Source organism: Tauraco erythrolophus, chromosome 7 (genome assembly GCF_009769465.1).
Source record: "Tauraco erythrolophus isolate bTauEry1 chromosome 7, bTauEry1.pri, whole genome shotgun sequence".
Lineage (NCBI taxonomy): Eukaryota > Metazoa > Chordata > Aves > Musophagiformes > Musophagidae > Tauraco > Tauraco erythrolophus.
In genome coordinates this window covers 11,126,245-11,143,050 of record NC_141471.1, presented here as the reverse complement: position 1 = coordinate 11,143,050, position 16,806 = coordinate 11,126,245, and the positions used below count along the sequence as shown (strand labels likewise).

Sequence of the window (16,806 nt, the reverse complement as noted above, 5' to 3'; positions counted from 1 at the left end):
ATTTTATCACCCCGCTTCCTGAAACAAATATACAGAAGCATTCTTTGTTCAAGTCTGTTATTTAGGAGAGACTGTTTTATTAGTCCATGACCATTGTTCCACAAATTCTCCAGTCATGATGCGCTCCCATCATATTTGTGATGCTGAGTCCAATGAACTACTTTTGCTATTTTAAACTTTTTTTTTAATCTTTTCTTAGCATAATGCCATCAAAATGACATAGCTTTAATGGGACATTTTGTAAAGAATGTATTAACTGACCTAAAAATAAGCTGTTTAATCAGCAGACTCTTGTGATTCCTGTAACAGTTTCATAGAAAATAACATCTGTGCAACTTTCTTGAAAGAGTTTAATCTTTCTTGAACTACTCGTCCAAGGCTTCCACCAAGTCTTCATAAGGTAAATACAGCAGGGTGAATCAGACCAGACTGAGCTTTCAAGTCTATTACTGCTGGTTTTGTTTCAGGATGTGTTGGAGTTTGGGATAACATCACCTGTTGGCGTCCTGCGAAGATTGGAGAGACTGTCACCGTTCCTTGTCCAAAAGTATTTAGCCTTTTTTCTGGCAAACCAGGTATTTAATTTTAAGGTGTATTTTTTCAGGCTTCTCTTTGGTATTTTATAACAATGTGCTAACAATTTATTGTGTTGTTTGTTTTTTTTTTTCTCAGATTAAGGTTTTTATTTTCTTTTTAAAGAGTTAAAATAATAGAGTCTTAACATAGCTGTTCATGATACATAATGAAAAGACCAAATAATTGTCTTTGTGGTCTGTATGGTATTCTTTGAGTCAAGTACTAAATACGTATTCTGATATAGTGACACTCATCAAGGCTGAAGACATTACTTGCTCTATTTGACCTATTTATGTTAATTATTAAGGCAGCTGAGCCTGACTGACATCTTTAACAGTTTCCAGCAGGTCACATGCAGGTTGTTCCTTCTGTGCTCAGGAGGGGAGCTCTGCCTTGCCTTCATGAGAATAATGAACCAACATTAACACATATTACTTTGAAATTATCACTATTGCAATTCAAGGTAGTTAATATGAAACCTTCTATTCTGCTTTTTAATGGAACTTGAAAAGAGCTTATTGGTGCCTCAGATTGCTGAAACTTAACTCTTTTAATTCTACTGTCTTCTGCACCATCTCGTCAATATATCATACTGTGATTTAATTTTGCACTTTGGCTTGTTAGTGGGGTTTTAAGAACAGATGATGCACACATAGCATTTCACATGTGTATCTTAAAATGCAGCAGGAAAAATCTTATCCCCATTGCTCAGGTGAGAAACCTTTGTCGTGAAGAGCTAGTGAAAGATGCAACACTTTGATTTTATTAAAAACACAGTGATTTTATTCTGCTTTAGAGATCTCTGTGGAGAGCTTTTTAACGATATTACTTTTAACATAGAGGCAAACTTGAGTTATGACTAAAATACCTTTAATCTCAAAACTGTTGATTAAGTCTTGTTCCAGTAAAAAGCAGATGACTAAAACAATCTACAGATGAGCAAAGGTTTGCATTTTGCATTCCTGGAGCTGGTGAATCTTGATTAGTTTATCGTGGATAGTCTAAACAGTTTATAAAGGGTAAAGTATGTGTAATCTTCACTAAATCTTGTGAAATCTGTAAAAGTATTCAAATGACTCAAAAGAAGACATTAAGGTGTTGCCATGAGACAAGGCAAACTAATAAATATGAAAAATTAAAAGTCTGAATTAAATCACACTGCTTGTTTCTGTTTGCCAAAACCTAGAGCATGCACACTCTCTCTGGAGTTTGGATGTTTGATATTAAAAAAATGTTAGTATCTTACATTAGAATAGCATTTTAATTTTCCTGTAAAACAACTGCAATAAATATTTAAGTCTGAAACCTTTACAATGCATTACAACTCTATCTCACTTGGGCATAGTGTCATCAAGACTGAAAGATCACTTCCTTTTTATAGTTTGCTATAGTTTTCCTGTATACAGCTTTTTTCATAGCTACCTGTTTACTTCTTGCTTGTGGAACTAACAGGGTGGAGTTTTAGCTATACCTGTTCAATTAAGAGAACTTTTAAAATTGTGTCTAAATTTCAGAGAAGGAAGACAGCAAACATCTTGCATGCTTGATTCAATTAAGATCTAACTAAGTATCTCAGCACCTTTATAATTTGATTATGCTGAAGAATATATAATTTATTTAGTTCATACACACACTTTTCAAATTCACTTGATTCCTATGGCAGGAAAATATAAAAATATCTTTAAACAATAGATCTAACTTTTTTTTATTTAGCCAGGTTTGTGAGATGTATGTTTTTGTTTTTTCAGGATTAAGAAGGAATTAAAATTCTACTACAAGATTGTCTAGACTACCTTATTTTTTATGGAAGTGTTCCAAATCACATGGCTTTTAAATACCATTGATTATTTAAAGGATTTCTTAATTTAAATTTTAAGACAATTACTTTTTTTAATTCATCTTTACAACTTTTGGAGAACTGGCGCTTAATTTCTTACGTGATGATCAAGGTTATAGTATCAGCATGCCACAGAATTAATTCTCTATTGAATATTAGTAACTTTATATTAAGTGACTTTTTACTATAAAAGCAGTCATGTTATCCTGTAATGTTTTTTCTGTATTGTACATGACGATGTAACTAAATGAGTATCAGAAAGTTATTCTGTGAAGTTTTGTATTCAAATATATGTGTCAAATTAAATTATAGATTTTAGATCAGGTTGCCATCTGAAATACTTAATTGCATGGAAAGCTGGTGTAGAAATAAACAGTCTTTCCTAGAACATTACGTAACTCTCTGTAAGTTAGAAGGCCTTACAGTACTGATAGAAGAAAACACTTCAGCATTTTGAGTACATGGCTTTGACGTAATTTGTGTTCTGTTAACACATTCCTCTGCTCTGCCTAGTCAGAGAATCTTGATATACTTTTAAAGTGAAGACTCTTCAGAGTGTATAAATAGGTTACATTTTCATTTAAAAATGCCATGTCTATGCCAAATGGCAGAATTGGTCCTGTTCTTTGAGGAGATGGTGTGGTTTGAGGTCAAGGTCTTTTTCTAAGCTAGGAAGATTTGGTTTTTCGTTGGTCAACCATTTGTAGGATATTTACAGCTTTCCACTGAAGACTATACAAAGAAAAAATTCCGGTAACCAATGGGCAAGATAAAAATCACAAAAGCTTTAGTTTGGAGTGTATATAAACACATTTGGTTATTCTTTCCCAAAGTTGATTGTGACACATAAATTTGTTCTTGTGTGCTGGAAAAAAGGAATCTTTAAGTCAGTTAAAGTCCAAACCAAAGCAGTATGTTATTATAGATTTCAAGTATCATGGATATAAAAACCACTGTAAGAAAGGTGAGGGGAAGTTGCTTATTATTTAATATTAGAAGAGTAAGTTATAATAATTTTAATGACTATTCTTTATTCTGACATCAGACTCTTCAGTTTTCTCTTATTGAAGCTGTTCCATATTGTATGAACATGAGCTCATATTGGTTAGATTAAGTACTAGAGCCATGGATTACCCCCATCTCATCTGTATGGCTTCATGTGAGAAAAAAAGTCAACTACTTCTCTCATTTCCAACCAAAAAATCCTTTCTGAAATTAATAGATGTTCAAAATTCCTTTCCAACCATACTTGTGCATCTCCTGTACCTTCCTTGGATTACATTGTTTCAGCGATTGGTTCAAAGAGTGAGATTCAGCGTGCAGCTTTATTTCCCTGTTCTTTGACCTAGCACATAATTTGGCATTTAACGTTGATTACCAGCTTTACCAATATTTGCTGTAACAATTCATCACCACAATATCTAAGAGCTTTTGTAACTCTTCAGTAGATCATTTGGTATTAACTTCTCAGAAAAGCTTAAATAAGAGGTTAAAACAACTCTCACTTAAAATACTTTTCTATCAAATTACTTTACCTACAAATTATCTCCTTTATACAGTGAGCTGAAAGACTCCCTCCAGAATACTTCAGATAAAACAGCAAAATATTTCAGGCTTTTGCAAATGTAACAGAAACAGCTGTTATATCAAAACGAAGCCTGCCATCACAGCTTGGAATCACTTTTGTTTTTCTTTAGTGCAAAGGCAACTCAGAGCAGGAGTAAAAGCCAAAGTAATATGAATAAAGAGTACATGAAAGGAAATGTTTGGGTTGCTTTCATAGAAGTGCTGGGAAATACAGCATGTTAACAGAGGATGACAAAGTTAGGTTGTCTAAAGATTCATTGAAGAGGAGACTTTTGAATCTTTCTGATTTAAAATCTCAAATTTTGCTTTACAGGAAATATTAGCAAAAATTGTACAAATAATGGATGGTCAGATATTTTTCCTGACATCTTAAGTACTTGTGGATATAATGACTATGAGGATGATTACAAGGTAGGAGAAATACTTTTTCTATTCATTTAGATGCTGGTGTTCAACACAGCTGTCAGACATATTCTACTGTTAAATAATTCCCATTTTACTATATCAGAGTTAATGGAATCCTGTAGTAATTTTTGGTAACATCGATTGCTATATGCTTGGATTGTAAATGTCATATGAGATAAAATCAGAAACGTAGAGTTCAGTAACTGTTTGAAACTCCAGGCTATAAACAGTTGGTAGTTTCAGTAATGCATCTGTGTTTCTAATATTGCAGTGTTACTGGGCTTGTGCACTGTATGTTTTTCGTTATGTTATTTCTAGAAGTTTCTATCATAACAAATCCTAATACTGTAATAATCTGTTAATAATGTATGCACCACTTGATTGCTGTTATGTGTTCAAGTTATAAGTAAAATAGAATGAATTTAGGTCACTGGAATTATTACAGATTTATATTGGACTTGAAATTGCATTAGTAATTGTAAGTGGTTCAAAAACCTGTTAAGATATCTTAAATGCAGTATAAATTGAAAATCTAATTTCTTCACTTTGCAGATACTATGTTGTGTTCTTTTTGTTGAGGGAAGTACTTTTTCCATCATGTTTTACCTATTTGCTATCTGCTTTTCTGCTGAGGCTAGCAGAGCAAGATTTTGTTTGCAAGCGTGAGCTCATAATGTCAGTAAAACTCTCGTTATCATGAACAGATGAAGTCCTCTCATGAATAAAGATACTTGACTGGTTGGGTTTTTCTGGATTTTAGCATGCACGGAATAGCTCCAGCAGACCTGTTCTGTCTGATTTGAAGAGGTGTGCTGGCATTCTAGCTAAGGCATACAATTCTTGCCATCTCTTTCTCTATGTAAAAGCCCAACTATTACTGTAGTTGAAAATAGATAATAAAAAAAATGGACAGACTATGTTGTTTTCCCAACTTTTCTGAAGACACGTTCTAAAATATCGGTATCATCTGGCATCTTGGGAATGCAGAAGCATTACCACTAAAACAACCATTTTAAAACACTGTCATTCAACCTGGATATTGTCCTGTGGAGTGAAAATGGGTCAAGACATAAAGATTCAAATTGCCAAAGCATAATCATAGAATAATTTTGGTTGGAAGCGACCTTAAAGATAATCTAGTTCCAGCCCCCCTGCCAATGCACCTTCTACTAGATCACGTTGCTCAAAGCCTCATCCAAACTGGCCTCAAACACTTCCCAGGGATCAGGCATCCACAACTTCTTTGGGCAACCTGTTCCATTGTCTCCACCACCCTCATAGAAAAAATTTCTTCCGTACAAGCAATCTACATTTACTACTCCCTTTCAGTTTAAAACTGTTACCCCCTGTCCTGTCACTAAAAAGTCTTTTTCCATCTTCCTCATAATCCCCCCTTTTTATACTGAGAGAATGCAGTTAAGGTCTCCCTGGAGCCTTCTCTTCTCCAGGCTGTCTCTTCTTCAGAGCTGTCAAATGTGGTGATACTGTTGCAGCTTGTCCATAAGTAGAAGCTTCATCTATGGAAGAAGTATTCCCCTATTTGGCCAGTTTCCCGAAGCATCCACCCTTAGACTGCTGTCAGCGATAACATCCCGGGTATGCTACCTGCTACCCAGTACAGATACACTGCTCAAGACAAGTGGAGTCAAGGCAGTGAGGTTAGAGCTGACACAAATAAATACTGTCTTGAATGCCTGTGGCTATCTTTAGAGAACAGATGCATTGCTCCTCTCTGTGAAGTGGATCATTGCGCTGGACTAATGGATTGTTTTTATTGAATCTAAATTGAATCCTTCCCTCTCAACAAAATGTAATACAGGTCAGCCATCTACCAGTGCTTTTTCTGAGGGCCCATAAGTCATGCTATATTTATTTATGTTACATTCTGCACTTTTCATTACTTTGTCCATGAGATGTGATTGAGACCAGTATTCCTTAACATAAATACAAAATTGTCTTCCATTGACTTCAGTGAGAAGGGCTAGGCCTGAATATAAGCTGATATTCTCTCTTCTAGAGCACACTGGGAATTTCATTTATTAGTTGCAGACTGTCCAAAGACACTGCAGAATACCAATACATGATGAGAATGTTCACATTCACAGATACATTTATGCTGGTACATATTTACACAGGAAAATAGGGAGATTTGTGCATTTATAAAGTTGTCATCTCTCCCACTATGGTTAGGGAACTTTGATTAAGAAGATATCTTTACTGACATAATTAAAAATCATAATGCTACTATTATTAAGAGATACTTAAGGCAATGTTGGCCTCATCTTTTTTGGATGATGTTTAGGCTTAAGGTGAATCAAAGGAAAAACATGTTGGAAAAGAGGTATCATTAATTGGCAACCTGGTGTAGTGGAGAGTTTCCTTGCCCATGGCAGGCGGGTTGGAACTAGATGATCTTTGAGGTCCCTTCCAACCCTAACCATTCTATGATTACTTGTATAAATATTATTAAATACCACAAGGAATATCAATTTTATTACATATATTTTTAGTAAATTCTGGTTTGCTCTGCACCATTTAAAAATGTGTAGAAGTGCCCCATAAGAAAAAAGTTGTCTACAACATGTAATCCATCTCTTTACCTTGGTTTATATCTATTCTCTTGTAAGTAAGTACTATAAGATTTTAGAAACTGCTACTGTGTTGAAGTTAATTTTGCAAAAGGAGAGAACTAGGATTCTTTATTCCACTTCTATTTGCATTTGCTTATTTCAGTGTTTCTAAAGCACTGAACTCATTTGCTAGACCCAGTTCTGATTTTACATTGTTTGTACAGTTTAAGGTTTTCTGAGATGATCTTCTCGTATGAATATTTAGATATTACGGAGTGTACTCTGACGCACGTGTCACGAAAATGTCAGATCACAAATTTTAATACAGTTGTAAGTAAACATGTCTGTGAATACTAGACTCTCTTACATACAGTATTACAGGAATATACTAGCTCATAGAATAAACAAAATAAAGAGTCACTTGGGATGATAATGATCCTAATGCTTTAGTAATGATCAGTTATATTTCTGTTTAAATGAATAGAGAGGTGTGGGGGTTTCTTTTACGTTAATAGTGACTTCTGGTCAATAGCAAAACTCCTTTGGACAAAGAATCAACTTCTTCAGAGCGTCTTCTCCTTCAGCACTGAATTACCTTCTCACCCCTAGAGGTCCTTCCAAACCAAGGCTGAGGTTCAAAGATCTGCTGGGTAGCTGTCAACTTTGCATAGGAAGCTTCTGTGCTATGTCTGTTCTGTAAATAAACAGAAGACTTCTGTCTCCTGAACTTAGTAAAAATAACACAAAACTAACTTTAAAGGAAACGTTAGCAGAAAAAAAGTGTCTAAGAAAACAAAACACAAATGTGTGTAAGAATAGATTTTACAAAAAAAGTGTGTTGAAGGTAACACTAATTACACAAACATGAACTAATCCAATGTATTTTTATATGTGTGTTTTTTCATACCCTTTTAAAGCCTGTTAACATTAGGTAGCCACAAAAAAAAAAGAGGAAACATTTTAGGATTAGATCTTTGTAGTCTAGAAAGCAGTTACAAATTCTGTAAACATTTCCATAAAATTGTTCTGATAATCATAAGCTACTGATTTTTGCTATGCCTAACTGCCTATTGAGTTTAGTTCAGTGGTTGTAATTTGAATATTTTAAAATACTTTAAAAGTAAATTGTTGGATTTCAGTTTTGGAATCAGTATTGCTCAGATAATCATGTGAATATTTTGTGGAGGGTAGCTGTTCTTACTACAGTTTAAAAAGTTCTATTTTTGTTAGACTTGCAGAAAATTTCATAGAATTTCCATTTCATATGCATGACTCAAATCAGTTTATGCTTCGAATACAGTTACAAAATCTAAAAGGATTTTGATATTTATTGTGTGTTAAAATCTTTTATAAGTATAATTTAGTTTTAAATTCTATTTTGGCCAATCCGTACCTTCTTTGTACTCGTTTTATGGCTGCCAACCTTGCAAATTTTTAATTAAGTTCAGAGGTTAAAGCTGAAGTTTAATTGACAACTGTCTAATTATGGTTCACACAGAATAGTAAATAAGAAATAAGATATGCCCATCTTACATAAGAGACATTGATTTTTATGTGCTATCAGAATTGGTATTGCTTTGCCTATTTCTTTTGCAGCAATACAATATAAAGAGTTTGTTTCTAAATGGTGCTATATAAAATGCAGAGTAGTGACAAATATTTAATAACTATAACTAAGTCGATATTTATCTAAAGGAATTTCCTGGTTTTCAGCTACCACAACACAATGCAGAATTTATTTCTTTGGCTTTATGAGGGTCATGTGTATATTTAATTAACATGTAATTTCAGAACACCATTCGCCATTTTTTTTTGTGTAGTCACTAGAAGTTACAAAGGTCTTACGGGCAAATTAAGACACTTCTGTTTATGCTTATACAGGAAATTTGAGTAGCAGTATGATTGCATCCTCTTTGTTGCTGAGTCTGATAAAGTGCTTCATGCTAATCATCTAATATTTTTGCTTGTTTTTGAAAATCGTAACACCTGAATTTAAATAATTATAATTTTTGATGTAATGGATTCAAAATGTAGTAGTGTTTACTTAGCTTTACAATAGTTTGAGAAGCAGAGTTAATTTTTGATCAGTAGAAAATTTTAAAACATTTAAGATATCTGACCATTGTAATACTAGACCATTAAAAGGTTCTGAAACAAGGAAATGTGCTCATTAGCCACAATTTCAAATGTAGAATGGAGAATAATGAAAAATCTGTCTCGTATGATAAAATAATTTCAATTGTGCAATTATTTCTTATTTGCTTGTACTTAGTTTGAATAAAATGACCATAGTCAGTATTAAGGTAATGTCAAAGTACTCTTGGCTGATTATCTTCAATCCTGACTTACACCTTTGTGTAGCTGTTTCATGTTCGTCCATTTGGCAGACGAATGGCCAGCAGACAGAGTCAGTCCTGCTGACACTGACAGCTATTGTGCTGGACTAAAAGTACGCAGGATTCTTGTTTTGACTTCAGTCAGGCTATTTGTTGTAGGGGTCATGCATGTGTACAGAATGCCAGAAACATTATTTTAAGTAATGTGTTTTTTCTGGAGGAAGACAACCTCTTCTATTCTCCCCAGTGGGCAGCAGTGATGGGAGTCATTTTGCATCCAGGCTGCCTGACAGTTACTGTCAAGCTCAGAATACATAGGCAGAGGCTAAGTCAAAGGCGCAGTTACATCAGTGTGACTGGACAACTGATGCTTTGTTAGAAAGTTCATGCAGGGTTCCACCTTTTTTTCCTTCATTTAAGAATTCTGAAATCAGATACAAGTAAGGTGGATCCAATTTCAAAAGCTACAATTAATGGAGTTTTTCTGAAATCAAATCTAGGCAGATTTCTCAAGATGGTACGGAACAATATAAAAATGAAACAAGTCCAACTTTTTTGTTGGGCATGTTTCAATCGACCCAATGCTGTTTGAACCACAGCTACTTTCTTTATGCCAAAGTGCAAAACACTCTCTTATTATATAGCCTAATGGCTGGAAAAATATTTAAAGTAATATTTTCAATTCTGTAATATCAACACCTGCCAGGCAAGTTTGTTTATAAATGGCAACAATTTGGGTAAGTTTTTGCACTCGAATGCAATTTATGCATCTGCATCCACAGTTGGAGTTATTAGACAATAGTTCAGCTCCCAACGTGAATAATGGGGGTTTACGATGCCTTCAAAAATTAACAAGGTGAAGAACGTCTGAACTTTCAATTAGTAGTGAATACAGCTGATATAGTTCCCTCTACTTCAAGAGGTGACACATGGCTTATATATAGAGGGCATGACTCTTGGGAGTATGCAAATATAACGGCTCCCGTATTTCTTGCCACTGCTATAGAATTTGCCATTAGATGCTTTTTAAGGACTGAGATTGTCTCAGTTGCAAGTTGCTAATAGCTGAAGTGTGAGAGAACTGGAGCAAAGGATGTCTCTAGTGGAAATCCTTTATTGCCTTCAGGGGATTTCTGGACCGTTCACCATTCCCTTTAGCAGATGCTTTTACTACTGACTTTGGAAATTTACTCCTTACATGTTGGGGGAGTTCCTGGCTGCTACATGGGAAGCACCTGTGCCTTGTCGAGACAGGTGCTGCGAGTCACGGTGGTCAGCCGGAGACCACGTGACCTATGGGAGGCTTAAAGATGGGGCACTCCCAAGAGGGAGTGGGGTAGTTCCCTCCTGGAGACTGGAGTGGTAGGAGCCCCCCAGAGAGCGTGAGTTGGAGCTCTCTGTTGGATTGAGATAGTAGCGAGTTTGGATCAGCCTTCTGATTGTGGAATACGTCGTGGTCGCAACAGCCGTTTGGTTGCGACCCACTGTGAGAGGATACAGGCAGTCCACGACATCTACACATAAAAATAATCTCAGAAATGCTGTTAGATATATTTGTATTGAATTCTGAAACTGCCTGCAAATCCGTTTAAGCAGCTTTCCTTCTCTTTGAGTTTTTATGAACAATTTTTAAAAATAACATCCTTTGTTTTTTTCTTTATATGTTATTCCTTTTGTCTGTTTATTTGATGCCCTTGCAAACTGACAGCCTCCAAAGTTGGTTAACTTGGCAGTGTGATGACAGATCATAGTCTAGCCAGGCCAGTTAAGAGCAGACCCGAAAGCGGCAATTTGTCCACTTAACCATGAGCGCTGAGGTGTTATGTATTAAATATCAACTATCCAGGACATTGTGGAGGCATTATTACAGGCAGGTCAGTCAAGAACTTTGTGCAGTATGCTTTATTGGTAAAAGCAGCAGGTAGTATTTTATTAATAAGGGAAGGAGTCCATCAGGCAAAAAATACCTTTCAATGATATTCTTCTCTCTCCCTCTCCATATTTGAGTTTAGATTCACATCTCAGGAAATAGAGGGTACGAGTCATAAAGGCAAGTTATACACTGGGGTATTAAGAGGAGACATAGCTCTAAGACTTTGATTGTAAGATAAAATATGTGTTAGAGAAGGCTTTTAACTCTTAATGTTTCTATTGAGACTTTTACTCAAACAAATGCCACATAGAGATGCTATTAAAAGACAAAAAATTTGAAATTAACATCTTTGTTGTCTTTAACATACCATAAAATCATTCTGCAGTACTGTCTTTTGCTAAATATCCTATAACAGAAAAGCACAGAATATTTTGAAAAAAAATTACATCTGCAGTTACAGCATCTAGAATTGGATCTGTGCTCACTACGTGCTCTGTGTTCATTTGAGATCTGATGAGAATGACAGCTCCTTTTGACTAGTGTCTTGCTTTGAACGAATGTAAATTACAACAGAAGAAATGAATTAAAAAGACGAAGGCTCAAACTCTGGCTACTCAAAAACTTTAATCAGTTTAACTATGTGGTTTTGAAGTAAGCTGAATTGACAAACATTATATTTAATTTTATTTAAATTAGATTTACCAGAATTACCTTAATTTCTAACGGACTTATAAATTATTCATCATCTGCATGCATACATGTTGAAGCCCCTGTCTATTGTGAGAATGGTGCAACACAAAATTAAAAGCCACATCTTTATATATTTCCACAGCAAAACAGCATTTAAAGCATAGCTTAATCAGTAGCTTCTGACACCTGACCTTTTCTTAAATTACCCTTCAAAAATGCCTTCTTCCTCACTTCCCTGTAATTTCTCTGTACCACGCACTATTGTGTTTTTTTCTGTTAGTCTTTAGTAACTTTGGGATATATGTTCACTATTTGACATGTTGGCATCACGAGGACTGCATGCAGTTAGCAGTAATAGTATCATGGCTGCTAATGTAAAGACACATGATAAAACTGAGATTTTTGAACAGTAAGCAAAAAATATGTGCTTTTGCATGACTAGAATTACAAGTCAGATGAATTTAATCTGACTAGATTGTACAATGTACTCATCTGCATTTAATCTAGACAGCCTATGCCTGCTCTACAGTCAAAGGAGATCTAGTCTTTGGAGCCTGGATGGAAATCATACTTTGAATTGCTACAACTGCAATGAAGCGCATGAATCATAGAATCATAGAATCGTAGAATCGTTAGGGCTGGAAGGGACCTTCAAAGGCCATCTAGTCCAACCCCCCTGCAAGGAACAGGGATATCTCCAACTAGATCAGGTTGCTCAGGGCCTCATTCAACCTGGCCTTGAACGTCTCCAGGGATGGAGCATCCACCACCTCTCTGGGCAACCTGTTCCAGTGTTCTACAACTCTCATGGTAAAAAATTTTTTCCTAATATCCAACCTGAATCTACCTCCCTCTATTTTAAAACCATTACCCCTTGTCCTATCACAACTGGCCCTCCTGAACAGCCTCTCCCCATCTTTCCTGTAGGCCCCGTTGAGGTACTGGAAGACCGCTATAAGGTCACCCCGGAGCCTCCTCTTCTCCAGGCTGAACAGCCCCAACTCTTTCAGCCTGTCCTCATAGGAAAGGTGCTCCAGCCCTCTTATCATCTTCGTGGCCCTCCTCTGGACCCTCTCCAACTGGTCCATGTCCTTCTTATGTTGGGGACTCCAGAACTGGACGCAATACTCCAAGTGAGGTCTCACGAGGGCAGAGTAGAGGGGAAGAATCACCTCCCTCGACCTGCTGGCCACGCTCCTCTTGATGCAGCCCAGGACGCGGTTGGCCTTCTGGGCCGCAAGAGCACATTGCCGGCTCATATTGAGCTTCTCGTCCACCAGTACTCCCAAGTCCTTCTCCTCAGGGCTGCTCTCGATCCATTCTCCGCCCAGTCTGTATTTGTGCCGTGACCCAGATGTAGGACCTTGCACTTGGCCTGGTTAAACTTCATGAGGTTGGTACAGGCCCACCTCTCCAGCCTGTCGAGGTCCCTCTGGATGGCATCCCTCCCTTCCAGCGTGTCGACGGCACCACACAGCTTGGTGTCATCGGCGAACTTGCTGAGGGTGCACTCCATGCCACTGTCCACGTCACCGACAAAGATGTTGAAGAGGGCCGGGCCCAACACGAACCCCTGAGGGACACCACTCATGACCAGTCTCCACTTGGACATCAAGCCGTTGACCACTACTCTCTGAGTGCGGCCATTGAGCCAATTCCTTATCCACCGAGTGGTCCATCCATCAAACCCATGCCTCTCTAGTTTAGAGAGAAGAATGTCGTGCGGGACAGTGTCAAAATCATAGTGTAGAAGAGTCTGTTCTTCTCCATTGACTCTCCTCCTTGTGGGAGACAATGACTAATTCTGTTGAGTTGCCTACCTTTTAGAAAGATTATATCTCACTGTTACATCTGTTAAGCTAAATGAGTCCTACCTTATTCATTTCACCTAGTTACCAGTAGTTATTTGAAAGATTTTAAAAGAATATGTTGTATTTTTTCTTTGTGATGTTATTACTGAGAAAACAGACTTTTAGTATCCCATAGGAATTGGGCCTCAGTTGGAAAAATTCCAAATAAAAGCAAAAACAAAAATGCTGGACTTCAAATGTTGGCCTTTGTCATGGTTTGATGTGGAGGGGGGGGGTGGTTCTGGTGGCAGGAGAGGGATTTTGCTCCCTGCGACCTCCCCGGTTTTGGATCCGGGTTAGGCTTAGTTCTGGCCACCGGATCAGACTGCCATCCCCCTCGGGGTTGAGCCAATAGGGCGCCTCTGCGAATTGCCCTATTTAAGTCAGGACAAGGGAACCGGAAAAGGTGCTTCGCCCAGGATCGACCAGAGAAGGGAGGAGGGCACTGCCCCCGCTCCCTGGCTCCCGGCCGGGCAGCTGCCTGCGTCGGGCCGGCGCCGCCCACGGAGAATGGCGGCGGCGGAGCCAGCTGGGGAACTCGGGGGCACCCCACTCCCAGGGTGCCCACTGGGCTGAGTTCACCTGGAGAGGACTGAGATCTGAGAGAAACAGCTGCATCGACAGCAGGTCAGTGAGGATGGAGCGGGAGGAGGTGTGCCGGAGCCGAGTTTCCCCTGCGGCTGATGGTGAGATAGCAGGCTGCCCCCCTGCAACCAGGACGGCCTCGGTGGAGCAGCGACCCACTCGCAGCCCGTGGGGAGAAGATGCCTGAGCCCGAGGATGGTCGTGTTGGGGGCACGGCAAGGCAGAGAGGCATCTGGAGTCTTCGTGACGACCCACGCCGGAGCGAGTGGCTGCAGCTCCCTAAGTACCCGAGACTGTGGTATAGCCCACACCGGAGCAATCTGTGGGGAAGGATTGTTTCCAGTGGGCTGGACTCACGTTGGAGAAGTTTGTGGATTTTTCCTCGTGGGTAGGGGATCCATTGGAGCAGGGGAAAAGGGTGTAAGGACTCCTTCTCCTTTAAGAAAGAAGCAGCAGTAACAGCACGGAATGAACTGACCTGCACTCCCCCAGTCCCTGCCCCCTGTGCTGCTGGGGGGAGGAGGTAGAGCCGGGAGGAAAAGGAAGGTTGGGGGGGGGAGAAGGTGTCGGTTTTAAGATCTGGTTTTGTTTCTTTCTGTCCTCTCAAGTAATCGGTTTTTATTTCCCTTTGTCCTTCTAAGTAATCATTAATAAACTGTTTTGCTTTGAGAAAAGCGCTGCCTGTTTTGCCCAGGACCATGGTTGGTGGGTGCTCCCTCTGTTCTTGCCTCAACCCTCAGTCCTTTTGTTTTTTTTTTTCTTTCTCTCCTCTCTACTTTATTGGAGAAGGAGAGACTGTGTGAGTTTTAGTTGCTGGATCAGCCTAAAACCACGACAGTCCCTTTTGGCGCCCAACGTGGGGCTCGAGGAATTTGAGATAAGAATAGTGACTGGGAGAGGTAACGGGCAAAACATGGACTTCACAGTGCTGAAAAACAGAAGGACCTTGGGAAACTTTGATTGTTGTGACTGGTGAAGGGACAAGGGGTGGATTGTTTGTAAAATGTGTGTTCTTCTTCTTCTTCGATGTTGTTGTTGATACTGTGTTCTTTTTCTGTAACTCTGTGTTCTCTTTCTGTAACTAAAGTTGTGCCTAAATATGGAATTCGCAGAGGCGAGGGGTGGAATGTCATGGTTTGATGTGGAGGGGGGGGTGGTTCTGGTGGCAGGAGAGGGATTTTGCTCCCTGCGACCTCCCCGGTTTTGGATCCGGGTTAGGCTTAGTTCTGGCCACCGGATCAGACTGCCATCCCCCTCGGGGTTGAGCCAATAGGGCGCCTCTGCGAATTGCCCTATTTAAGTCAGGACAAGGGAACCGGAAAAGGTGCTTCGCCCAGGATCGACCAGAGAAGGGAGGAGGGCACTGCCCCCGCTCCCTGGCTCCCGGCCGGGCAGCTGCCTGCGTCGGGCCGGCGCCGCCCACGGAGAATGGCGGCGGCGGAGCCAGCTGGGGAACTCTCTCCTCTCTACTTTATTGGAGAAGGAGAGACTGTGTGAGTTTTAGTTGCTGGATCAGCCAAAACAAAATGGTAACAAGAATAAAGGAAAAAAATCTTAATGGAAATAAACCCCAAAGTTTTGTAATGCTTTCACTGCCTGATGGAAAGCTGACCAAATCAGTGGAGAAACTCCTGGGACAGTGATGTTGTCTAACTTTAGACAGCTGTCATCTGCATCTGCACTAGTTTCTCTAGGTTCCATTTGTATTTATTGAAGAAACAGTAAATGTTTTTACTCCACTGTCCTTCTAAATTATTTTAGATGCCTGGCTTAGGATGATATGAATAGTACTCTGCTGCTTCTATTCATTGGTTATAACGAGAATCTTGACACCTAGCTCAGATGGCCTCATCCCTGCAAAATTCAGTGGCTATTAGTACATCTGTTTCTTTACTGAACCGTCCTGCACTTTATTCTAACTTGTTTTGAGGAAGTAAACAGGGAATCTGCATTCCTGGGCATGGAAAACATTTACAGGAAGGCAAAATTGCTTATCCTAAAATCAATTTTATACAGATCTCAAAAAAAATTATTCCACAAAAAATGGAAAAAATACTCAGTTGAATTACATAAACCAGATAATTTTCCCTGTTGTTACTCAGTGTAATGGGTTCCAAGAAAAGGGGAAGTAAAAGTTATACTGAGTTCAAATTGTTCTTGACGTGAAGCAATGCAGAACATATAAGCAGAACCAAGGCTTTCCCATGGGAACATTGGTCTGACTGCAATTTCCCAATAATGACTGCTGGTCCGGAATCATCCCAATAAAAATCTTAATGCATGCCATCTAAAGACGATAGTGACAGTGGTTTGTTAGAGTCTGTAAATCAATTGATTCTGTGTTCTTAATTTACGAAAGTATAATGGATCCTGTGTCTAGGACAGGAATGAGAGGAGGAAAAGAATGTAGGAGCAGTGCAATTCATTCTGAAATGAAGATGGCAAAAATGTGCAAAAAGTGAGCAAAGGCAATGCCGACTATTATTCTCTATTTGGT

The 16,806-nt window shown here is 38.8% G+C and overlaps 1 protein-coding gene across 2 annotated transcripts in view; it reads left to right on the top strand.

Annotated features, from left to right (window-relative positions):
• Nucleotides 1-16,806, top strand: part of VIPR2 (vasoactive intestinal peptide receptor 2) — a 59,237-nt gene that overhangs the window by 16,829 nt on the left and 25,602 nt on the right. For both annotated transcript variants that reach the window (XM_086614450.1, XM_086614449.1), the window contains exons 3-4: nt 468-575; nt 4,314-4,411. In XM_086614450.1, coding sequence (XP_086470576.1) covers nt 468-575; nt 4,314-4,411 — 206 coding nt within the window. The remainder of the gene's footprint in view (nt 1-467; nt 576-4,313; nt 4,412-16,806) is intronic.